At 38.4% G+C, this 15147-nt stretch overlaps 1 protein-coding gene across 1 annotated transcript in view; it reads left to right on the top strand.

Moving 5' to 3' along the window:
• COL25A1 (collagen type XXV alpha 1 chain) overlaps positions 1–15147 on the top strand; it is a 503765-nt gene that overhangs the window by 390890 nt on the left and 97728 nt on the right. The window contains exons 11-12 of the mRNA XM_086407020.1: positions 844–870; positions 3273–3317. Of these exons, the coding sequence (XP_086263146.1) occupies positions 844–870; positions 3273–3317 (72 nt within the window). The remainder of the gene's footprint in view (positions 1–843; positions 871–3272; positions 3318–15147) is intronic.

Raw genomic sequence — 15147 nt, 5'->3', positions numbered from 1 at the left:
CCCACAGATCCCCAACATTGACTTGGCGGTCAAAGAACTCTAAATCTCAGAACTGCCACATTTCCATTTTAAATGTAAATATTCCCATTCATCTTCCTAAATATTATATTTCTTCTCCCCCGTCCCTCCACCCCAGTGTCATAGTCTATGCAACAGCTGACAGCATCTTCTGTTCCCTTTTTTGGTGCACACTAGTTGCCACAATTGGCTTTGGCATCCCCTAGTTTGGAAACAAGTTTTTGTGCAGGTCGATGGGCCACATTTCATAAGAGGAAGAATAGAACAAAACATGTTTCTTCATAATGCCATTCAATGATTTCCTTTGCAAATCTGCTTCCTGAAGTTTTGCAGATGCAGAAGTCATAGAACAAGTCAGTGGGCTGGGAACTGCATTGCATTTTAAGTGTTTCTAGAAGCAACATCTCCAGCCTTTTAAATGCGACTGAAGTGATAGATTTGCAGGTGTTTGAAGAAACAGATGCGCTGGAAGGGCAAAGGTTATTTTTTTGATTAATTTATAGTTGATTTACAATATTGTGATTCTTTTTTTAAAAGCAAAAATCGGGATCCTACTGTATAACGTTCTTCAAAAGAAAACAAGAGAGAGAAAATAAAATTTAAAAAAAAGAAAAATGAAAAAAAAAAGAAAAGAAAAAAAAAGAGAACAAGAGAGAAGAAAAGACCCATTGTGTGCTTCCAACCGAAAATTCTTGTTTTCCTTGATGTACACAACATCAGCATATTTCAGCAAAGAGAACCTTACAGAATAGGACAACTTTAATCGGTCATTTAAGTTTAAAATGGTTACAATATTTTGTTAATTGAATTATTTTTCTTTTTTAGGGTCCTCTGGGACCTCCAGGACAAAAGGTAGAGTATAAACAATACTGTGAAAGTAATTATATCCCCATCGCCTAATGACTGGCCTGAGAAGGGAATGGAATTAGCTACTGTGAGCCATACCAAAGCAGTCTGGTTTGTGCGTTCTGCTTTCTAAAAATACAATCATATAATGTGAGCCATTAGATTTCTAATTGACTCCATTATAGAAAGTCCAATAAATCCAGAGCAGACTTTTATTAAGCTGTCTGCCAAATGTGTAGGTTATTGAGTTTTTTAATTCCAATACTAGTAAAATATTGTGACAAAACTTAGAAATCTGAAGGGTCATAAGACATAGCAAATTAAATGCATGGTCTTGCACAAATATATGATTGTCAAAGGACCATTAAACAGACTAGAACAAAGAATGTATTTGTTGCTTGGTGGCTATATTCAAGTGGCCCACTAGTATCTCCCTTTGCTGAAGCAACCCAAAAAATGGCTTCCCGATTGTTATTTCAACATTATCCAGAGCCATCAGACTTGACCCTTTACATTCTGGAGAAGAGAGTCTAACACTTCTAAAATTAAATCAATTCTACAGTAGTAAATGCATCAATAGCAGGTAGATGGCCCTTTGTGAACAAAACATCACTAAACCCCCACTCCCCATCCACCTCCCACCCTACAAGGAGGACATAAAAGGATATTTAACCTGCAGATAACCAAAATAATAATAATAATAATTGTATTACAACAGGTGGAAAAGTGATTATTCTTTATCTTTGGAATCCATCAAAGATAGAGACGTTTATCCCCCAAGCTTGGGCATGTGGCATCTGTTGAAACATGATCCCACGAACCAAGTAAAAGCCAGTGTGTAGTGAGACAACTTGTGTACAGGAACACTTTGTCCTTTGCAATAATGTCTCTATTAAGTATGGTGTGAAATTGTAAAGCTACCCTAATCCACATGCTACCAGGATAAAATTACTGCCTCAGGCTTTGGGAAGTCCTTTAATGACCCACTCAATATAATCACCAAGAAAGCACTAAGGAGCTTGCCATCTCAATTTTTTTTTTGCATGAAATGACTGTATTTTTAATAGACTTTATTTTTTAGAGAAGTTTTGGATTTCTAATTACTATTTTAATCTTTTCCATTATTCTTAAAAAAAATTTAATATCACACACCTACTAAGAAAAATCTGTTTTATAGTGCTAAACAAAAAATAAGCACCTTCTATTTAAAAAATGATTTCTCCAGAGCCTCAAAGGAAGATGTGTGGAGGAAAATGACATCACTATTTGAAAACATTTGTTAATGTTTCTGTATCTAGTTAAATGTAAGATTTTCTCAGGTAGTAACTACTTTTCATTTCTATTCTAATCACCCCAGTGCTCATGTGTGCACACATCCAAGTGCTTGTGCATACACACGGACAACATAATATTATAATATTCAGTGTATAGGACTAGTATTGTTCCTAGTCTATGCTCACCATTTGCGACATCCTGTCTAGTCTACTTTGGAAGATATATTCACCCTCACATGGTTTAAACATACTCCCTGAGTCTCGGGGAAATGCTTCAATACAACAAATTTCACTTTACAACATGGGTCCCTTATAGTGGTTGTTGTTTTCATTACCTTTTATTTTATGGTATTTAATTTCATGAAATTCAAGAGTTACTGGAACAGCTAAGCTTTTTTGAGATGAAACTAAGCCTATTTAATTCTCAAAAGCACCCAAATTTGGAGCCATGAGGCCTTCTGATAGCTTTGCTGCTGCTGCTGCTAAGTCGCTTGTCGTGTCCGACTCTGTGCGACCCCATAGACAGCAGCCCACCAGGCTCCCCCGTCCCTGGGATTCTCCAGGCAAGAACACTGGAGTGGGTTGCCATTTCCATCTCCAATGCATGAAAGTGAAAAGTGAAAGTGAAGTCAAAAGCTCAGTCGTGTCCGACTCCTAGCAACCCCATGGACTGCAGCCCACCAGGCCCCTCCGTCCATGGGATTTTCCAGGCAAGAGTACTGGAGTGGGGTGCCATTGCCTTCTCCGTCTGATAGCTTTGGATCTCAATTTATGATGTGAAATGCTTTAAAATCATATTAGGGTTAAGTAGATATTTACAAACATGGTGAGATTTAACTTCATGGCTTCTAGAAAAGCTTGATGATTCTGTTTACATTATTGTGTGTTAGTTCAGTCACTCAGTCGTGTCCGACTCTTTGCGACCCCATGAATCGCAGCACACCAGGCCTCCCTGTCCATCACCATCTCCCGGAATTCACTCAAACTCACGTTCATATTGTGTGTTAGAACACAGTGGATAAGATCTGTAAAACATACCCTCTTGGATATGTTTTGGTAAGATAAAGTGATAGCTGACATAATTAATATGATATGCTTATGATATCAACTCATTTTAATCATATGTCTCCTTAGGGTTCTGTTGGAGTGCCTGGAATTCCAGGGATGAATGGACAAAAGGTGAGTTCCATAGAATATACTACTTTTGGTCATTTGAGGAGGATTAAAATCACAAAGTTGTTCTAATCAGTAATGTTGGTAATAAGTTTATATGCATATAAAAATATTATATATACTTTTGAAATATAGAAAAATTGTGTTGCAAATGATCAAATTAGTTTAATTTTTAAACAAATGCATTGAATAGCCAAAAACTCTTAGACAATTTTTCATTTTATTTGATATATATGAGATACAGTGGTATCTTTCTCATAAATATATTTGGAGTAGGAAAAATATGGTATTTAACATTGATTGTGATAAAGTGCACTCTGGTTTATTCTTGTTATTGCAGACTAATATGTATTATTTCTTGCATTAACAAAAGTTATTCCTACAGAGAGATGCTATTGGAATCGTGAATTCAGAAGCTTTTTTTACAGCTAAGCAAAATTAAGAATTAAATAGATTTGCTAAACTCTGATAGCATGCTTTTATTGTACTATTAATAATGAAGGGGGAAAAAAGTTAAAAAAAAAAAACAACCCACAGCTCTACAAAGACATATCTGTGTGCCTGTGTGCATTTTTTCCTGCAACATATTTGCCAGTGGGACAAAACAGTTACCAAAGTCACTGCAGGCCAGTCTGCCAGGGGCTGGGGAGCTGAGCCAGGGACTTTCCTGCCTCCCTCAGAGCTTCTGGACTGGCCCTTTGAGATCCTGTGACCCAGCTTGTGTTCCCAGAGGACTTGAAATCCAGGCATTCTGAATTGAAATCATAAAGGGCCCAGCCCTTATAGACAGAATAGACCTCCTCTTGACCTCTTCTAGCTCATCCATCTTTTTTCTCCAATGAGACATAGACAATGGCAATTTAAAACCTACGGAGTGACTAAGAACATGGATCTGCAGCTCAGAGAATGTAAATTTTGACAAAGTCCTTGAATTCTCTGGCCTCAATTTCTTCATCTTTAAAAAGGAGACTAGCAGTTCCTACCTCATAAGGTTACTGTGAGGATTAAATGAGGAAATAGGCATAAAGCCCTTATATCCATGTCTGATATTGCTATTAAACTTTTTTTTCAGCTCATTTTAGTGAAATCCTGGATATTTGATTGACCTCTGTTGTAAGAGACTCTCTATTTCCAGAATTCCTTGATTCCCAAGTAAAATTAGTGTTCTTAACCAAATCTTACGGCAGCCTGTGGTCCATAAATCAAACACTGGGCACTAATCAGTAGTTCAATGCCCGTGTCACTGCCGTTCTCCACTCAGTAAAATGCATACCTGTTTGCTTCCCAGATCCTGATAAAGACAGAGGATTACTATTCCATTTAGAATATTGTAGATCATGGAGGGAAACATAAATAAAAATTTGAAAGCATATTCATTCTATGATGAATTTGAAAATTACATAAGAGGATAATATTTAGAAAGGACAAAATATAATGTAAATGTTGTTTATAATATTTGTACACGTAAGGTTAATGTTTTGCTTTTACTTCTTTGTTTCATCTTTGAGATAATCATGAAAATTTATAGAAAACTTTACCCTGAAACAAAACAAGTCCGCAAGTTTAAAACTGTCACATATATGCTTATGAAGACTATGTGTTCTTTCTTTTTTCAAAGGAAGTATGCAATTTCCTTAGCAAGAGAAAGGAATGTGACATTTTCTTGTCCTAGTCACCAAGTTTAAATTATATTTCAAGGAAATAGTTAATATTTGCAGCTTTATGTCTTGTTATACATCTTTGTGGCATTTTTAAGGGTTTTCTGTAAAATCTAGGGAAGCTAAATGATTTCATACTTTTATGAAGATATCAGCAAAATGTAATTCAAGATTTGTTTTTAATTCATATAACTTAATTAAAACTTTGTTTATAGAATTTCTTTTAATGATAGCCATTATCTAACACCTATAATATTTGCTATATCATCTTAGGACAATAAAGTACAAAAAAACCGAAGTCCACATCACTGAAGTAGCAGGTCATTTAGACAGTAAAAACAAAGTTGAAAATAGAGTAATATCGATAATTTACACTTAGAGCTATGAACTTTGCCTTGGTTCTCTAAAATTTATTTCTCTAGAAAGAGAGCCTAGAATCACATTAATAATTTTTTAAGCACCTTGATGTTCTTAAACTGTCTAGAGAAAATATCTTCTTTGCATGATACAATTTCATTTTTTTCCAGAGAGGAACTTTTGATGCTTAGATCATTTTCAAGTACTGGTTAAGGAAGGATGTTATTTCTAAGCTATCAGAAACATGGCAAATAACTAGAAAATTTTTAGAAACTTCTCTATTATAAGAGAGAAAGAAAATGACTGTATTAAGCAAATATTTTACTTGTCTTCCACTAAAATATTTTCCATCCATTCAGATTGAGGTGATTGACTTTGGCCAGTAACTTGATGGTGATTTTTTTTTTTTTACATTACTTTCCTTTCAGTTTTGGTCAACTTGATTGTTAATCTGAATATTTCTTATTTTTGTAATGGTCCTCCAATTCTTCAGATTGCATTAGGAAAACAGACTTACAGAAGCAGTAACATGGCATTAAACTCCAATCTAGCCCCTTCTAGCAGCAGCAGCAGCAGCCTTATAATCTATCAAGGGCTACTAAACACTCTTCTGTAAAAAGCGGGAGACAGTGTAGTGTGTGGTCTCTGCAGTCTGCGAGAGGAAGCTTCAAGTCTTTGTCCTCCTCTGTGTGAGTTACTTAATGTTTCTAAGGCTCCAGTATAAAATATTAATATAGACTTTGCAATATTAATGAGATAATATGTCTAAAGTGAACATAATGTAATAGGTACTCAATAAATATTGTCAACTATCTGTAGTACTAATAGTATAACACTTCAAGAATTGCAACAAATGAGCCCTAGGCTTACCCTCTAACAGGACGAGAAGCCAGGAAGAAAATGAAGGTGTAAACTCACAGGTAAAATATTTCTGCGCTACCTGCTATGTCTCCAGTCACAATGCACCCCATTCCCAATAGTAGGAATACAAGTACCTTAGAAAAGAGAAAGACATTTCTCACACCTCTTTGAAACCTCACTCACCCGTGTGGGGTCTTGGAGAAGCACTGTCTGGGGTCAGACACTCTGTGCTCTTACAGCTCATGTGCAGCCTTTGAAACTTCTTCCTGTATGGGCTCAAGGTGGCTTCATTGTAGAGTGAGGGAAGGGGCTGTTCTAATTTATATCTAAGCCTCTTAGAGATACTGTGCATCCACAAAAAGTCACAGGTGTCTCTTTTCCATTCTCTGTTCCCAATTCTAAAAGCAGTTGTTTCCATAATTTGAACTTGTTTCCAATAGCCAAAGCAATTAGGGAAAACTTAATGCTAGGTCTTACCTAAAAAGAAATAAATGTTGCCTTCTTTGCCTCTGGCTAATTTATTTAGCACAGAAACTTTTGTAATTCTCACAAATAGATCTTGTTGGTTCAAAGATATTATAAACATTTTATTTATGCTATTTGATTCATTCCCCGCCCCCCTCTCTCTCACACACATATGTATCTCTGCATGTGTACATGCTCAATCGTACTCAACTCTATGTGACCCCATAGACTATAACCCAACCAGGCTCTCAGCCCATGAGTTTTCCAGGCAAGAATACTGTAGTGGGTTGCCATTTCCTACTCCAGGGGATCTTCCAGACCCAGGGATTGAACCTGCATCTCTTGCATCTCCAGCATTGGCAGACAGATTCTTTACCACTGTGCCACCTGGGAAGCCCATATAACTGAATGTTTGTCAATTAAACTCTGCTTCTCAGATATACTGGAAAGTGGGCTTCAAAATAATTTTGTGATAAAAATATTTTTAGACTAAATAATGCTCAACACAATAAATGGCTGGCTGTAATTTTTTGTATGTATATACATATATATATGTATATCTCAGAACTTTAAACATCTCCACTCTTAACATGTTATTAGAACCCTGATTTTTTCTACTGTTTCCACATTTTTGCATTAGGAATAAATCATCATAATAACAATGTATTTGAATAGCAAGCGGTGCCCAGCACTGTGCAAATGCCATAGGAGAAGAGGGCTAGGGATAATTAGGGGACATTACAGGTCTGCTTTGTGCAACCCTTAGTTCACATCCTTATCTCTGTTACCATAAAATTAACATTAGAGTTTCAGGATTAAGAACAAATTATTTTGTCTAAGCAGGCTAGAATTTTTCTGAGGACCCAGAATCATACGGATTGTTTCCAAAGCAAAAGATAAGTATCGGATGATCTTGTTTCATGTATTTTTCAAATGCTTGCTAGGGTTTATTATATCTAAAACTTCAAATACAATATAAATAAAATATTGATATTAATGTATCATCCATGAATCTATCCCAGATAACTATGTGATTTTTTTAAGTAACATTAAAATTTAATTAGTTTATGGCTATGGTATTTAGAGTTCCTTTTCATCTCTTATCCATGAGTCTCACAGTTTTTCACTGACATTAATCCTCACAGCATACTTCTAATGGCATTTTTATTGTAAGCATATCTAGAGAGCAGATAAATGGAAGCCCTCAGACTTTCAAAGGTCAAGCTGTTTATTCAAGTCTATACAGTAAGCTGTATACAATGAACTCAATACTTTTTTATTCCTGATTCATTTTCTGCAACCACTAAATAAAACTCTTCTCTTTTGCAACCTTGACTTTATCATTAAAATGTCTGAGTTAAATTCCTGAAGGATTTGAATATATTATAGTTCTGTTTATTTCCTGTCTAGTTAGCTTAAATTTACCCAGTGATCTATTACCAAATGTATTTATAACTTTCCAATTTTACACTTTAAGAAAAGATATATAGTGTAAATAAAGTGACTGATTTTTTATTTGAGATTAATTAATAGCTTGGGGAAAGTGTGTTACAGCAGTTTACTACTTTGCTGGTTAAAGTAGAGAATTAAATTATTTTTATTAATTTTTCTATCTTTGAAAGTTGGTAACTGTGTACATCATAGTTCTAATAATACATGATTGTGTTTTCTCTGATAACTATGAAAATAGGATGCTTTCTTTCTTCTTGAAGCAGCATCATTGCTTTCCTATTGTAGGATATTTCTCTTTTTTCTAGTTTTATTGAGATAATGTATACAGCATAAAGGTTTGACTTCCATATATAATGAAATGATTACCACAATAAATTTAGCTAACATCCATCATCTCATGTAGATACAATAAAAAGAAATGGAAAAAAAATGTTTCTCCTTATAGTGAGCACTCAGGATTACTCTCTTAACAACTTTCATATACATCTTACAGCAGTGGTAACTATAGGCATCGTCTTGTGCCTTACATCTCCAGTGTCTTATAAATTGGAAGTTTGTACCTTTGGTGAAGGTCACCTTTCCCAGGTGGGTCACCTTCCTTCAATTCTTCCTTCCCCAAAACCTCCAACCCCGACCTCTGAGAACTACAGATCTTATCTCTTTCTATGAGTTTGGTTTTTTTGTTGTTGTTTTTTTTTTTTAGATTCCACATAACAGTGAGATCATAAATATTTTAATCTTTCTCTGTCTGACTTATTTTACTTAGCATAATGCCCTCAGGGTTCATCCATGTTGTCACAAATGGCAGGATTTCCTCGTTTATTATGGCTAAATAGTATTGCATTATGCATACACCGTCACTTCTTTACCCACTCATCGTCGATGGACCCTAGGGCTGTCTCCATGTTTTGGCTACTGTACATAATTTTGCTGTGAACATGGGATGTAGGTGTCTTTTTAAGTTAGCGTGTTCATTTCCTTTGGATATATTCCCTGAAGTGGAATTCCTAGATCATGGGGTAGTTCTATTTTAAAATTTTTGAGGATCCTCCATCCTGTTCTCCATAGTGGCTGTACCAATTTACAGTCTCACCAACAGAGCACAAGATTCCCTTTTCTCCACATCCTCACCAGCGATTGTTACTTTGTGTCTTTTTGACGATAGCTGTTCTGACAGGCACGTGAGATATCTCCTGTGGTTCTGATTTGTGTTTCCCTGATGGTTAGTGATGTTGAGCATCTTTTCATCTGCCTGTTGGCCATTCATCTACAGATATTTCATATAGTAAAATCACATCACCTCTGAGTTCTATGCATATACTCAGAGGCAATTTTATATATAAGCTTACTCTTAAAGAAACTTTTCACTTAATTTTACCTATTGAGAGAAACAAAAGATATTTCTGTCCTTTATATAATTAAATTTAAGTTCCTGTAGAAGGGAATAAAAAGTTGGTTGACAGAAGTAATGTAATGCTTCCTGACTTGAAATTTAAAAAATGATGGTAATTTAAAAAAAAAATACACTTTCCCTTGACTTCATTTAGGCATGTTGCTATAAATTTTAATACTCGTTACCATCCTACTAAATGAAGATACTGGGAGAGGTAAGAATAAATAATTGAGGAAATGGGATTGGTGGGGAAATCCAATAGGACTGGGTATGAGAGCAAAGAAACCTGATCACAGGATGTTGCAAAACAAAGCAACAAGAAGGCAAATATCTTTGACTGAATTATGACTTCAAGTCCACTTATATTCCATTTTAATTGAAAAGGCACTATATTTTATAGATAGGATCACCAAAATATTATTTACTAAATCAAATTAAACTACATATATAACCTAATGATTTGGGGGGGATACATCTTACGTTAAATGTATTCGTTGATTATTTGCCAGTTTCTTCAATCTTTCATTCAACAAATCTTTTTTCAGTCCTTACTAGTAAGTGCAAGGCACATCTGAGCACTGACATTAAAGTGGTCTCTGCCCTCATGGAATTTCAGCCAATAGAGGGATAGAGACATGATATGAATAGGTACACTAAAAATCTGTTAAATGGCAATACTGTTAAGCAAGCACTACAGCAGAGAAGCACAGGGCAGCCTGTCCTGGTGCAAAAAGGCAAGGAATGCTTCCCTGAATAGGTGACTTTCAGTCAGTCAGTCAGTTCAGTCGCTCAGTTGCGTCCGACTCTTTGCAACCCCATGAACTGCAGCACGCCAGGCCTCCCTATCCATCACCATCTCCCAGAGTTCACTCAGACTCACGTCGATCGAGTCAGTGATGCCATCCAGCCATCTCATCCTCTGTCGTCCCCTTTTCCTCCTGCCCCCAATCCTTCCCAGCATCAGAGTCTTTTCCAATGAGTCAACTCTTCGCATGAGGTGGCCAAAGTACTGGAGTTTCAGCTTTAGCATCATTCCTTCCAAAGAACACCCAGGGCTGATCTTCAGAATGGACTGGTTGGATCTCCTTTCGACTTTAGGTGCAGCTTAAATAGTGAACAGCAGTTGGCAAAGGGAAGGGAAAATACCACCACACTGCAGTACTTCCAGATCAAGTTAGACAACCTTGGTCTTAGAATTTTGTTTCTAAAACACCATATTATAAACCACTATAGGACCTAGACTACTCTTTTTTTTTTTTTTTGCAAATTTCTTACCACTAAAATAGTTAGTTGATATAAATCACAAAGCCTGTTCTTTTATCATTAGATCTGATCTCTGAATGACACTCTTGATTTTGAGATTTGCATTAAAAATAAGGCTTCAATGAAATAACTTATTTTGACAATTATAGTGGCTTTACCCAGTTCCCAGGTGGCTCAGTGGTAAAAAATCTGCCTGCCAGTGCAGGAGACATTGAGATGTGATGGGGAAGATCCCTGAAGGAGGAAGTGGCAACCCACTCCACTATTCTTGCCTGGAGAATCCCATGGACAGAGGAGCCTGGTGGGCTATAGTCCATAGGGTTGCAAAGAGTCAGACATGACTGAGCACACACGCGCACACACACAAACACATGCACCCACGCCTGTTCCATACCAGGTGACATTGCCAAGGGGATAGGAACCATTATCCAACTGTGAAACAGCATGTGTATATGTGTGTGTTAGTGGCTCAGCTGTGTCTGACTCTGCAACCACCAGGCTTCTCTGTCCATGGGATTCTCCAGACAAGAATACTAGAGGGGGTTGCTTTTCCTTTCTCCAGGCAATCTTCCTAACCTAGGGCTCGAATCTGGGTCTCCCACATTGCAGGCAGATTCTCTGCCATCTGAGCCACAGAGGAACCATGAAACAGCATCAGTGGGGTTAATTTAGGAGAGATCAAATTTCCTTCTCGACCGGCTGTGTCTTCTCTGCCTAACACAGACAATAGAAGAGAGCAGTGTGTAATATTTACTAACATATATTCAGCATCGACTGTCAAGCGCTTCCTAAGTTTACCCCACTTATTCCTCACAGCAATGCTGTGAAGTGGATACTATTATTATCTCCACTGCATTAATGAGGAAACCAAGGCACAGAAAGGATATTTTGCCTATGGTCACCAAGGTGTTTGTAGTAGATTTCAACTTCAAAGTTAGTCAGTCTGCTACAACTGTCAAGAATATGGATTTTAAATTCAGGGAATCCCAGGTCTGTCGTTCAATATTTGTATGGTCTAAGACAAGTTACTTTCCTTCTCTGAATTTAGTTTCCTCATTTGTCAAATGAGAATTGTCATGTTTACTGCAAAGTTTAATTGGACAAAATAAAGGAAGTAATGAATGTAACTGTTTAATTTAAAACACCATTAAATAAGGAAACACTATTTTCCACTTTGATTTGGGAGCATTAGGAACTCCATGACTCAGAAACCTCCAGAGTATGTAAATGAATATTTGTAAGAGCCATTGTCTCTTTCTACTATTCTTCACTGATCTTTTTTGAAAACTATGTCCAATTTTTCCCATTAGACATAACCATTTACCATTTCCATGAATAATTTGGCACATCTTTTCCCAAGTGAAAAGAGTAATACATCGACTTACTATTAGGAATTGTACTTAGGAAAAAAGAAATTAGCTGGGATTTTGAACTTTAAAAGTGGGTATATTATCAAAGCCATGTTATATTGCAAGTCATAGAATACTTAACAGAGCCAATTTTTTAAATAAAGGTATTTATTGGTCTGTAACATGGAATTCCAGGGCTTCCCTCATAGCTCAGTTGGTAACGAATCCGCCTGAAATACAGGAGACCCCGGTTCAATTCCTGGGTCAGGAAGATCCCCTGGAGAAGGAAAAGGCTACCCACTCCAGTATTCTGGCCTGGAGAATTCTATGGACTGTATAGTCCATGGGGTCGCAAAGAGTCGGACACGACTGAGCGACGTTCGGTTCACAACGTGGAAATCCAGCACTAACACAGCCTGCAGCCTTGACACCTAAGCTTCGTCACTAAGAACCCATTTCTTCCATTTCATCGTCTGTCTTTCATGTTGCTGCTGTCAGCCTAATTCCCTCTCTCCTGGTTCTAAGGTAGCTGCTGATCATGCCTGGGGCTTCATTCTTTCCTATCTACATCCAGAGTGAGTGTCTTTCCCCAAACATCCAACACCGCTTTTGAGTTTCCTTGTTATTGGATACACATAGGTCCCCTCCTTCTCCTCATTTCCCAGCAAGGGGAATGCCAGATGCTAATTAGCTATTACCACTGTGGTTCCTTTTCTAGCAACCCCAGTCATGTGGAAAGTTGCAGTAAACACTAATTATCTAATTTAGGAGAGATTCGTGTAAGACACTGGAGCTGAGCAAGTGTGTTGTTTCTGACTTATCCCAGTCCTAACAAACTCCTCTGCATCACGTACCCCCTTCATCCATTTTGATATTTTGTCTTCCTGAAACATAAGCCTTTGTTCTTAATCTGTTTTTCTCCATAAGAGTGCTCACAGAGAATAATTTCTCTGATCACAGAAAAGAGAAGCCCACCCCACACTGTGACATCATGCTCCCTGGCTGGGTTTTGGCAACTTTCACACCTTTTATAAGTTATTTAAGAGGGAATACTAGACAGTGTTTTCCTTAGACCCAGGCAGTGCTCCTCTGCTCCTCTTTGTCCCTCTAATGGTGTGTCCCCCACCCCAGAGTGAGGAGTCCACAGGGCCTAGGAGATAAGCCATCTCAGAGCTCAGCTCCCCACTTGGAGATCACAGCCCAGGTACCCAGGACCCAAGAATTCCTGCCCTAGCTGTGCTGAGTCTGCTTCCATCGTCTGTAGTGGCCTCTTCCTCAGATCCATTTTCCCAAGGGTGAACCACCAGCTGGCATGTGCACCCATTTACTTGTGAGTGGCCTGGAGCAGCTAAGGGTAGGGAGCTGTGGGCAGAGCTTGCAGGCTGTGGTGTCCACACGCGACTCCCAAGGCCCTTCCTGAAGAATAAGAGAACTGGAAGAGACGGAAGGGAGACATTAGCAGGCGGGATTGGGATGGGGGGCGTCATCTGTGTGTACTTCTCCCTAGACCTTTTAGGGGTGTGCTCAAGGCAGATCATTCTTCTCATTTGTGTAAATTTCACCCAAATAAACTCAATTTAACTGTTTTCTGTGACCCCTAAATTCTTAGCTGTATCTTTGCATTTGAATTTCTTTGTTCAAATTATATTTTGTACATTTCTGTCTGCATTAGCAGTACAAAAACTCGATTAAAAAGTGTTAACCACAAACTTACTTCTGAAATAGTCCTTGCTGCTGCTGCTAAGTCGCTTCAGTCGTGTCCGACTCTGTGCGACCCCATAGACCCTGTGCGACCCCTGCTAATGTCTCCCTCCCGGATCTCTTCCAGTTCTCTTACTCTTCAGGAAGGGCCTTGGGAGTCGTGTGTGGACACCTCTGTGCAGCCCACCAGGCTTCCCTGTCCCTGGGATTCTCCAGGCAAGAACACTGGAGTGGGTTGCCATTTCCTTCTCCAATGCATGAAAGTGAAAAGTGAAAGTGAAGTCGCTCAGTCATGTCTTGATTCTAGCGACCCCATGGACTGCAGCCCACCAGGCTCCTCCGTCCATGGGATTTTCTAGGCAAAAGTACTGGAGTGGGGTGCCACTGCCTTCTTACTGTAGTATTATTGACAATAAGACAACTATCAAGTTTTCTTATTTACATTTTTAGATATTTGTACTTTTTTAAAAGTATAATGAATGTTTGGTTATTAGGTTTAGCTTAAGTATTATGTTAAGCAGTTAAACCCATTTCAGTAGATTATCTGAAATAAGATATTTTCATTGTTTCTGACTGATAGAACCATCTACTTTTCTACTGTTATTCATATTACCAAGGAGGACAAAGAGATTTTCATTTTAGGGAGGGAGTTTGCTGATTGGATAAATAAGACAGCACTCCCCTACAGGGATGTCAGTTCTCTGATGTACGACCAAACCCAACTGGTCAGAGTTTTCTGTTTCTCTTCCATGAGTAACAAAGCCTCTGCCTCCAGGAAACAAACAAAAGAAGCATTAGGCGCTGAGTATGCAAGTAGGAGCTACAAACTACTGAATTGCTCCACATTAGTACTCTTGCCTGGAAAATCCCACAGACAGAGGAGCCTGGTGGGCTGCAGTCCATGGGGTTGCCAAGAGTCAGACATGACTGAGCGACTTCACTTTCACTTTTCACTTTCATGCATTGGAGAAGGAAATGGCAACCCACTCCAGTGTTCTTGCCTGGAGAATCCCAGGGACGGGGGAACCTGGTGGGCTGCTGTCTATGGGGTCGCACAGAGTTGGACACAACTGAAGCGACTTAGCAGCAACAGCAGCAGAGGGCGTGAAGCTGAATTCCCAGTGTGGCTGAGGAAAGTGGGAAGAAGGAAGCAGGAAGGTGAGGTGGGAGCGGAAGAGAGGGGAAGGCGGTGAGATTAGCAGTCTGAGTGCTCTGTGATGACACACCTTTCAGGAGCACCAGGTGTTCAACCCTGAGCTCACAAAAGGCCTGAGAAGAGTGAATTTCCTGGGCAGCTGGTGAAGAATCACTGGTCTGCAGCAAAACAGAGAAGACAT

The sequence above is a fragment of the Bos grunniens genome, chromosome 6, assembly GCF_055505025.1.
Source record: "Bos grunniens cultivar Pamir isolate PY7600 chromosome 6, Bosgru_T2T1.0, whole genome shotgun sequence".
In the NCBI taxonomy this organism is placed as follows: domain Eukaryota; kingdom Metazoa; phylum Chordata; class Mammalia; order Artiodactyla; family Bovidae; genus Bos; species Bos grunniens.
The sequence above is the reverse complement of the archived record's forward strand: the minus strand, read 5'-3'. Positions and strand labels throughout refer to the sequence as shown.